General features: G+C 40.6%; 1 protein-coding gene across 2 annotated transcripts in view; it reads right to left on the minus strand.

Moving 5' to 3' along the window:
• The window catches only part of UCHL5 (ubiquitin C-terminal hydrolase L5), a 30,838-nt gene that overhangs the window by 17,248 nt on the left and 2,349 nt on the right, over window positions 1-11,241 (minus strand). The window contains exons 2-3 of one of the 2 annotated variants that reach the window (XM_073356717.2): window positions 9,411-9,474; window positions 7,790-7,895 (exon numbers count right to left, since the gene is read on the minus strand). In XM_073356717.2, the coding sequence (XP_073212818.1) occupies window positions 7,790-7,895; window positions 9,411-9,474 (170 nt within the window). Of the gene's footprint in view, window positions 1-1,395; window positions 1,480-7,789; window positions 7,896-9,410; window positions 9,475-11,241 lie in introns of those variants that run through there. The other variant, XM_073356718.2, reaches the window with a different exon arrangement.

Below are 11,241 nucleotides of genomic sequence, written 5' to 3' on the forward strand. Positions count from 1 at the left end.
GTTGGATGGGAAATCAACATGGTAACTGAAGATGAAGATGGGCACTTCAGATGACAGCCAGACATACAAGAGCAAAAACAGAAAGGAAGATTAGGTTACTTAACCCCACTCCCACCTTGTCTTTTCTTTGGTTCTATTGGTGTCTCCCCAAGTATTTGCCCTTCTACTTAAGCATCTGTGTTGATGCCACACTGCAGCAGTATGGCATAAGGCTATCTTAAATAAGCTAGTACAAAGCTTTTGGCTTTACTGGTTTAAACCGAACATCATAAGTCCACTCAGAAACCAATATGCAGTTAATGCATATCCCAGAGCACACATGTCACATGCTCCCGGTGATATTCACATTAATAAGTGGGCATCAACCTTGTGCATCAGCTTGAGTTTCTGGGTTGATTTCTCGTGTAGCATCACATATATTACAATGCAATATGCCAATCCACTTTCTTGTGGACAGGGGAGAAGTACCTTGGTCTTGTAGGTCAGCTATTCTCTTTTGCATTATAATATATGGGTTTGTATCACTGTGAATCTTGTAGATTCATCTTCTAAACTTCTGCATGCCACAAAATAGATGATTTTACTAGATCTGCAGCCAAATGCAACCATGTTACTATAGGGTAGATTTGGGTTCTAAGACTTGTTATTTTCAACAGATGCACAATTTTACCTTCCAGAACCAAGGTAAGTTCTCTATATTAGTTATACTCCATTATAGACAATCCCTCCATGACTGTATTGTATGTGCCATGAGCTGCAAATGTTCAATAATTAATTCATTTGTCTATTAACTTGGTTAATGCTCAAATTGGGCCAATCTCAATGCTCAAATTTAGCATTACTAAACCTGCAAACATAAAGGGCTTGATCCTCAACCAATTTAAGTCAATGGGAGCGTTACATGAACACAACAAATCTCCCCAGATTACTGGGATGCAGTTATGCCTAAAATCCATTCTTTGGAAGTGACCCTTCCTCCTCGCCCAGGTACAACGTGCTTAGTTCCTAGTTAGTGTTCTATCATGCTGCTGAAAAACTGTGAATGAATACTCAGTAAAAATGCATGTGTCATCCTGATACTTGGCTAGTAAAATATTGGACACTCCCCCCCAAAAAAATCAGTATAAATGTATCAACCCACAGTGGCAACTTGTGCAAATGTTGCTCTTGGAGAGATGGGTCTACTTCTGCCAAGACCTTTGTGCTAAGCCATGAGCAATTGTTCCTTGACAAACAAACAGTGGTTTGCAACAACATTAATGATTATTGAATACCTTAGTGGTGGCATTAACACATGTAACCACTGTGTTTGGAAAATAAAATTAAGGGTCTGGTTAACAACACACAGACGTTAAGACATTCAGAGTTAAGGCTGAAATCGTATCCTTAACTCACCTCATTGTGCCTAGGTATCCTAGCTCAAATGGCATGTAAGATCATCCAGAGTTCTGAGCCCCCAAATAGAGGACCATATCATACCTAGGCATAACAGGGAGGCCAAATTTAACATGAGTACATATAAAACTGATGAAGATAATAAAAAGTTAATAAGCATGCATATTAAACAAACTATCATTCAATTTATTTCTCAAAATACTCAAGCTCTAACCTGTAATACACAGTAGCTGTTAGATTTCAGTTACTAACCCACAACTACGGTACATATTCATGTGCTGCAAAAGTGCTCAGATGCATCCAAATCTTGTTTTTAGATTGTTCCATTGTCATGCGAGGTATTTAAATTTTATAATAAAACACTGTTTCAGAGTTATGATCTTTTCATGTGAAGTTTACATTCAGAAATCTTTTTTTGAAAGTTTCAAGATGTATGGAAGCTTAGGTACAAATTGAATTGTAGCACTGAGAATACCTTAATTTAGTTGCCATATTATAGCACTATCATACAAGGACATACACTTAGTCTTATCAATATAAAGATTAAAAAAAAACTTCTCAACACAGAAGTTAAGAACACAGAGTACAAGGTCTCTATCTAGATTGTAATTTTTTAGAGAAAGAACATATGGAAGGAAGATGGCTAAAAATCTGGGTTTTGAGAACAAAAGAGTTGGGATCCTCAAGATGTTTGGAACTCTCACTGTATTATTTTTTTTAAAGTGACTATGCAAACTGACAGGCCACCAATCCCTAATGTTTATTACTCCACTGGCTTACTGCAGTTTTACACAATTGCCAGGAAAGTTTGCTTGCCCAGACAGAAGATCTGCTCACCCTCCCCATACACTATGGTGGATTACATACAAAAAAAAGGTATTTTATTCATCTGTTCTTTAAAAAAAAAAAAAAAAAAAAAAAAAAAAGAGGCAATGGAAAGACTTTATAAAATAGCAATCTGTTCTGAAGATGACCTGCAAAGGAAAAGAAAAAACAAAACTAGGCTTATGCCCCTTTTTGTTTCTTTATGATGTATAAAGGAAGTTTTACTGCCCCCACTCCCCACCCATTTCTTACATCTTAGAAATGTAAGAAACAGCCCTGATCTTCCCTTGTTTTGCAGCTCTCAGACCACGACTGATGTGGCTGATTCTTTAAACGCAGGTTTACTTTCCCCTAAATTTTAATCACTAAAAGTTTAAAACTTCAAACACCTATTTAGCAGTCTCTTTTAAAAAAAACAAAACAAAACACAACACTCTTCCCCTCTTAATGATCAGCTTTCACTCTCCTGTAAGCCATAATTTTACTAGATCTCTAGTCACACTAAATCTTTCAGTCCAGACAAATGTGAATTTCTAATGTATGAAACAAGCAAAACTCTTTCAGGCATCCTTATATCATCAAGTGCTTTGATTTACTTAAGCTGCTGCACTTGTCTAATACGGACAAGGTGAAACAAGCAAAAAGGTACCAGCCCATTCCCTCGTAGGTCATATTTCAAATATTTGGTGCCATCATGTGGCAAAATCATGCACTACTACTTTAAGAGCAGTTACCAGCGCATATTAGCTACTTTTCACCATTTAAAAGAAATATATTTATTGTATTTGTACAGTAGGCCAGACACTCCAAAGCAGTCATTACTGTCTGTAAGAGGGTATCCCAAAAAGCCTACGGACTTCCCTTTCTCCCATTACAAAGATGAGCTATACTTTCAGGGTTCAGAAAATACCAAGAACCCTGGAAATTAAACACTCTTTCACCATTTGTTTTGAGGTTTCCTAGCTTTTTCCATTCAGAATTGTAATGTTATTTGAGCTTAAGTCTCTGTATTTGCATTCTAGAGTTCAATTCTAATAAGGCTCCTTTAAACATAATCAAATAAAACAAGTTGTTAAACACTAAGTGCAATGCTTCAGAAACAAGCCTAATGGAGGAAGAGAAAAGACATGAGCAAGCGTAAAGCGGGGGAACACACAAGTGGTCTGGAATATTTAAAAAGCAACAGCATGTTTGATTATGATAGAAAGCAGAACCCAGAATAGCGAATATGCAACCAACCATTCATCCAGACACTAGACAGAAACTGTCGGCTACCTCATGGTGTTACAAGATCACAGCTGGATCTTAGACTTCTTGTTTGAGAAGGTTTGCAGAGAAAGGGAAGAAAGTGGGATTAGGAAAGGCCAAGGAACGAGGGCCTCTACAGCAGGGCAAAAGAGGAGTGAAAAAGGAAGACAACGGGGTAAGAACAAAGCATAGATGAATTTTCATCAGCGTATGACAGAAGCACAGATATAGAGAAGCTATGACAGAGAGGTTAAGTATGCTTTTATCTCCCACATTTCTACTTGTGCATAGATCTATGTGGATACCTCTCAACTTCCAAAAATGCAAATGTCAGATCATGGTCTCAATTTAGAACAGAGACACAAAACAAGGAACAAAAATAACAGTGTTCTACTTATGATACATTTCTATAAGCTCTGTTTCAAGATTTGCGAGATTTCAGATCTTTACAAGGACAAATAGGAACATAATATAAATTTTGTGGGAAGGATGAATATTGGGTTTAAACTGAATGCTATACCTCTATGTTTGAGAGGCAAGATATGATGGGTGGGGCTCACCTCTTATGAGCATCCTAGTAGCTGGGTGCAGTACCATAGTCCTCTTCCTGCTCCTGGTGTAACCTGTAGGTTGTCAGCCTTGCTTGGTGGGTCTTCAGTGGCACAGTCTCTTCCAGGGTAACAAAAGTCCAACCAAAACTATGTCTGTCCTCATCTGGATCTTCAGTCCCAGCTATGGGCACTTTATATTTAGTTCTTTGCTCAGGCCTCCAAACATGCTTCTTAATCCATGCATTCATGCTTCATGCTCCAAACATGCTTCTTTCCTTCTTAAGGTTCACATCACTTGGACAGTGGGGGAACCTGGTCTCAGCCACTACTCCAAGTTCCAACTTAGGAACCTTATAAACTGCAGCCATGTACTGCTCACTTCAATTCACTGCTGTCTCTACCCTGGGCGACCTCCTACCTAGCCCCTTTATCTTCATTGCTTACCTTAGGGGTGCAGTTCTCAGGTCCTCTCCCCCAACTGGAGCAACTGCAGCAGAACCAAGCTCTAGTTGTCCCTTGAGCTCCTTGGGCCAAAAAGAGGAGCACCTCTCTTTGAGCCTCTAGCCCCAGCCAAGAACTGACCTGCTAAGCCCCTACAATTATTTTTATCTGAGCCTGCTGGGCTCCAATTGGCTGCTTCTGTGCAGCCTCTCTAGGCAAGTCTGGAATACCCACCTTTGTCACTCCTTTCCTACAGCAGGGTGTAGAACTGTTGGACCTCCTGTATAGAGCCATGAAGGCCAGGTATACCTCATCACATACCTCCCCACACAGAAAGGATTTGGGGTGGTGGTCCTGCCTGAAGACAATGTTCTCTCCTATGCAGTCTTTGCCCTGCTTTCTCGGGGTATTCTCTCCCAGGCCCTTCTCTATGGAGAGCTTTTATTAGTCCGTGCCCTGGTTGGTAGGGTCTTCTGTCTCAGGCTTCTGTATGGAGAGTTTTTGTAGTCCTTGCCTTGATTAGTCAGGTGCCCTGCATGGTCAGGGTCTTCTCTCAGCAACTCTGCCTGAAGAGCTTCTGCAATTCAGGCTTATTTTCCTCCAGAGCCTTCCATCTAGCTTCTTTCATAGCATCAAGTCCCCTACTATACTTCTTTGGCAAGAAGAGAGAGCTTCTTACATTCTCTGCTCTCAAGGCTGAGCCCTTTTCAGAAGCCTTGGTCTTATCTCCTCCGAAAGACATCCAACAGCTCATGTTTTCTTAGGACTGCCAGTTGAGTCTGCCTCATGTCACCAGGTTCCCCTTGTGGGCTCTTTGGTGTCACCTCCTGGCCCCCCAGGGCACGTCTGTGTACACTGACACCTCAACAAGATTTGTGCCAGTGATCGTAGTTGTTTCATTCCACACTCCTCCATACTCCACTGGATAGGTTTGCCGACCAGTTGTATATGCTGTTTCCAAGTCCGGCTCTGAGGCACTGAGCGCAGCGGCGTTTGTGCCATCAGACACCTTTTTCTTACCTTACTTATTCTTTGGGCTCCTGCATCTCTTCCTGCAGCAAGTCCATCTTCAAAAGGGCAAAACCTTTTTTATGTGGCCCATCTCTTCAAACCAAAGACAATTATCCTTGTCCACCTCCCTGCCACTAGCGGAGTTTGTGGTTCTTCCCACAGCTCACCCCAGCAACTCAGTCTTTCCCCACCCCAGTTCACTCAAGAGCAAGCAGTGTCCACAACCATAACAACTCTTCAATCAGTTTCAGTCCCACTGGATCACTCTTGTCTACCCAGTGCTTGAAGTCATTGCTGCTTCTTTCCTGCAGGATCCATAACAGGTGCTGCTGCTTCTCTAGCCTGTCTAGCTGTTTTGGCAGTTCAAATCACACCTTCCGCTACTCTCTGTGAGCCTCACTGAACTGCTGATACACTTTCCACATTTCCCATTGGCCTTAACTCTTCATGGCCCCAAACCATGTTTTATCAGTCTATTTAGCAGCCATCAGAGCCTCTGGCATCTGAGGGAAGGCATCCTTCGGGACCTTGACCTCTCCCAGCATCTCAGTACTCTGTATCTGCCAATAATCAGTCTTGTCTCTGTTACTCCAGGGGCAAACTGAACTTGCATTGCCTTCAAACGCACAGTAGATGTATCTACGTAGCAGGCCATCTGCCTCCTTTCCCTTTGGCACTAGAGACACCCAGGCTTATTTGGATGATGTCATGGCTTCCGGGCTCACTGTCAAGCTTCAGATGGGATATCAGACCTCATGCACTAGAGACAGGAGTAAGCATCACTCACGTGAGTCTCGTAACCCCAGCTGTGATACCAAGTTGTGATAGAGGGGAAAGCTCACCTCTTGAGTGCCTCCTAGCGGCTGGGTATGCTACCACAGTCCTTTCCCACTCCTGACATCCCCTGTAGGTTGTCAACTTTGCTTGGTGGATCTTCAGTGGCTCAGCCCTCTGGCCGGGTCATACAATCAAAACTAACTCCTTCCAGGGTAACAGAAGTCCAACCAAAACTGTCTATCTGGCCTCACCAGGATCTTCAGTCTCAGTCCTGGGCCCTTTAATTCAGCCCTTCGCTTGGGCCTCCAAACAAACCTTACCCTGTTCTTGGGGTTTGCACCACTTTGCCAGTGGTCCGTGGAGGAACCCTGGCTCCCCCACACCTGGTTTCAGCTCAGGAACACTGTCAATAGCTGCCATGTACTGCTCACTTAGATTTGTTGCTGCTACTTCCCCAGGCCTCCCTCTATCTGGCCCCTTTATCTTTGCCCCTTACTTAGGGTTAAGTTTTCAGGTCCTCTCTCCCTGAGCTTGAACAAATGCAGCCAGAACCCAGCTCTACTTGTCCTTTGAGCTTCTCTGGCCAGAGGCAGGGGAGCACCCTTCTTTGCCCCTCTGGTCCCAGCCAACAACTAATCTGCTAAGGCAATACAACTCCTTTTTTCTGAGCCTCCTGGTCTGATTGGCTGCTTCTGTGCAGCCTCTTTAGGCAGGCCTGGAGGACCCACCTTTGTTGCTCCTTTCCTGGGGCAGGGTGCAGGCAGACACAGGGCCTTCTGTAAGAAGCCACAAAGGCCAGCTCTAGCCAGTCATACACACCTATATGCATTTAAAAAAAAACACAAAAAACAAAACAAAACAAAAAACCTACTACTGAACTAACTTCTCTTGGTTAGAAAATTTACATTTGATCTGGTTACTCTTCCTTGCTTTTCTAAGTCACTAATGATATACATTGATCTGCCTGCCAAAGCAAAAAATACAAGAATTCTGTATTAGTGCATTATATCTTTAATGATATAAGATGGATTTCATTAGCATAAACAACATTTTCAATCGTTTGTTTCAAACCTTATGTATTTCAGATATAAATAATTAAAGGAATACTTTCAGATCAAGTTTGTACAGGGAACAGGTAAATATGGCTCTAGAATGTGAGCATTTCCTATAACAAAAAGCATTTGAGAAATATAGTGATAGCAGTTCTACTTTGATGGACTGAAATAAAATTTTCCCCCATAATCTTTTGTTGAAAGTGGTTTCAAAATATCATTGACTCATGAAGATTTAAAGAAAAAAAAACCTTCAAAATAATCCTTTATGACACTGAAAGGAAGTTTTAAAAGCATCATTTTCATTTACTCTTCAGCTCCTTCTCCCAACAGGATTTTACTTTTCCTTGTTTGGCAAGATTTTGTCTGACTAAACATACCTCGTACACAGTTGTTCACCTTTGTGCACCCTTCAGTTATCTTCTGTTTTTCTGCACTAAAAAACCCTGTTTCATGGGGCACCTAAGGAAGTCACTGAAATTACTGTACCTGTTTAGCAAAAAATATTGTGTCTAGTCTGGAATCCTGAACAACAGAGCCTGCTGGCTCTTCTCCCGGCTGCCACTTGAAGAGGAAGATCAGCCCATGAACGGGTCTATAAAATAAAAGGTCAAAGCAGAAAAAGTGTGTAGATAAAGAACTGTGCAAACTATTTTAAATCTCAGTGTATCCATCTGATAAGGCAACTCAGTTAACTCTTCCCTTCTAAACATTCGGCTCAGACTCCGAGATGTGACCTCTAACTTTGAATGATTAAAAATTTTCAGAGATGCCACCCACAATTCCAGGTGGAGTTAGTGCTCAAATAGCACTGTTGAAAAGTAAAATTTTGGCTCATTGATCACTTGGTAAACTGGGCTTTAAGTGCCAGTTTGCTTCTGTTCTAATACACATTCAGAGGTTAAAGTGAAGTTAAAGAAATCCAGTACATATTAACCTTAGACCCTGTTCCTCCCCACACCACCACCACCCTCCACACAGGAAATATACTGGATGATTAAAAAAACCCTGCATGATACATCTGGCGATTTCATCAATAATAATATTCATAACACTTTCTTTGGAAACAAATATCAGATTCATTATCCAAGCATTGATAAGCACTGAAACTATAAATTTGGTAATCCTGCTAAGTGCAAAAGGAAAAATCCATAAAGCTAAGATTCCCAGTGAAGATTTCATACAAGTTCTCAATCTGTAAAATGAAGGTAATTCTCTCTCTCTCCTCATCATTTGTTTTTCTTGTCTATTTAGTTTTATGTCTTTCACAAGATGGACTGTCTCTTACTAGGTTTGTAAATTATCCAGCACAATGGGACACTGATCTCAGGTATTACCATAACATTGATAAATAACATTTGTAGAGGGAAAAAGTCCTTCTAAAAATGTTTTATGAAATATTTTTAAATTGCATCAGCACAGATTTTTCTCCCATCATAGTAATCTGAATTTAGGGTCAGCTCTAAAACAAAGGCCACAACGACAACTAGAGAGTCAACAGTATGCCCTTGTTGCCAAGAAGGCTAACAGCATATTGGGATGCATTAGTAGGACCACTGCCAGCAGATGGAGGAAAGTGATTATTCCCCTCTATTTGGCACTGGTGAGGCCACATCTGCAGTATTGTGTCCAGTTGTTGGCCCTACCGAAAAGATGTGGACAAACTGGAGAGTCCAGAGGAGGGCAACGAAAATGGGGCACATGACTTATGAGGAGAGGCTGAGGGAACTGAGCTTATTTAGTCTGCAGAAGAGTAAGGGGGGATTTGACAGCAGCCTTCAACTACCTGAAGGGGGGTTCCAAAGGGAATGGAGCTAGGCTGTTCTTAGTGGTGGCAAATGACAGAACAAGGAGCAATGGTCTCAAGATACAGTGGGGGAGGTCTAGGTTGGATATTAGGAAAACCTATTTCACTAGGAGGGTGGTGAAGCACTGGAATGGGTTACATAGCTGGTGAAATCTCCATCGTTGGAGGTTTTTAAGGCCCGGCTTGACAAAGCCCTGGCTGGGATGGTTTAGTTGGGGTTGGTCCTGCTTTGAGCAGGGGATTGGACTAGATGACCTCCTGTGGTCTCTTCCAACCCTAATATTCTATGATCCAATAGCTTACTTTAATTTTTCAAAGTTCTCTGGCTCCAGACTCCATATTTCTTCAACTTGTGCTCCCCTGCAACCTGAAAGAGCAAAGCTATAGTTTTAACTATCCTAAATTGGAGAGGAAAAAGCCATATATATGTACACACAAAGAAACTTACTTATAACTAAGCCCAGACTTAAGAAAAAAAGCCTATGACTGATATGGATGAGAGATTAAAGAAAAAGTTATTTAGTCCAGTTTGCGTAATTTTATAGAGTGAGCATTGTCAAATGAACAGAGTGTCACTGTGTCATTAGATTCCACTGTTTGTGTTGATTTTTCAGTCTTTATTTAAGAAATAACGGGACTGTAAAACCACAAAAGTCAGCAGGAGATATTTTGGGTCAAGTATAATACAAAGTTTGCAGCTTTCTTTTAAAACCATTAATTTACTTCATGTATAAATATATATATTCAATTAGTGTTTGTATTACTTAAGCTATATATTAGTAGTGATACTTATAACCCTTCCACCATAGCAGCACCTTCCATCAGAGGAGGTAACCGTCCTTCGCAAACATTACTATAGCATCATATATCCAAAGTAGAATAATTAGCCTCATTTTTTAAAGGAGCAAACTTGTGTCCAAAAAATTTAGTAACTTGTTCATCACAAAGGAAGTGTATGACTAAGCCAAGAAGATAACCCCAGGAACTTCCAGACCTATGCTTTTAGCCACAAAATCTTCCATTTCTAAATTAAGCAGAAGCATGAAAGCAAATCATTGTGGGGGGAGGGGAATCACTGTTTACTGAATAAGAAACAGTCAATTAAATATTTTAATGGAGAACCACAAGAATCTCATAAGGCCACTAATTTTCACTTTGTGACAGAGAGACAGCAATAAGATACTGTAGGTAAAAGTATGTAAAACACTACATAAACATATTAATTTGACTTAATATTCATTCATATTTAACTACTACAAAAATAGTTTTTTAAAAAAAAAATCAGGTCAGTACTTGTGAAAGGAGCAAACTAGGCAATCCTGGAGACTAAAGTTCTCAATTTGCCCATAAACCGAGTATCAACACAAGCTTCCTGCACAGCTTGTCAATATGCCTCAGATTTGACATGGTAGGACCATCTCTAGGAATAAGGATGGTTTAGTCTGCATAGTTCATTTTCAGTCTTTCACTTCACTGATAGTGCTGCCAATTGCCAACAAGGCCAATTAAGAGCTGGATTTTTAACCAGGAGACAGAGAACCAATCTTTTTGCATAACATAGTACAACATTCAAACAATCAACAGTCCTCAGATGTGTCTCAAAGTCTTTTGTTTCAATACTCAGGCTTCAAATGAGGATTTGGGTTTCACTCTCATAAAAAAAAAAATCCTCCAAGAACTAAAAATGTTTATTGATGGATGTCTGTAGCATCTGAGGATCTAAACCTATTTCAGTGGGAGACCGGAAGAGTGAATAATGAACAGGTTCCATAGAAGACAAATTGTTAAATTATCCCTCGGGGAGGAGGTTGCATATACACAGTTTGATAATGCTCTTGCTCCACATATCAGACACACGGCCAGTACAATTCACGAAACACAGGCAACTGAATGGCTTTCAAATTTGATCATTTAAATTGATCAATTTTGACACTGACACAAATGTAAAAACAAAACATGCTTTATCCCATTACCAGTCTTTTGCATCATCCAGTTGTCAAATTATATTAATTCCTTCCTCATTAGCTACAGAAGAAATTAAATTAGCCATCACAAGAGTTTACAGAATCAGACTATGTAAAATAGAGTTTGAGAAGTTTTCCAGAGATGTACAAGCTGGAAAACTAGATTTACT

This window comes from Lepidochelys kempii, chromosome 8 (assembly GCF_965140285.1).
Source record: "Lepidochelys kempii isolate rLepKem1 chromosome 8, rLepKem1.hap1, whole genome shotgun sequence".
NCBI classification, from domain to species: domain Eukaryota; kingdom Metazoa; phylum Chordata; order Testudines; family Cheloniidae; genus Lepidochelys; species Lepidochelys kempii.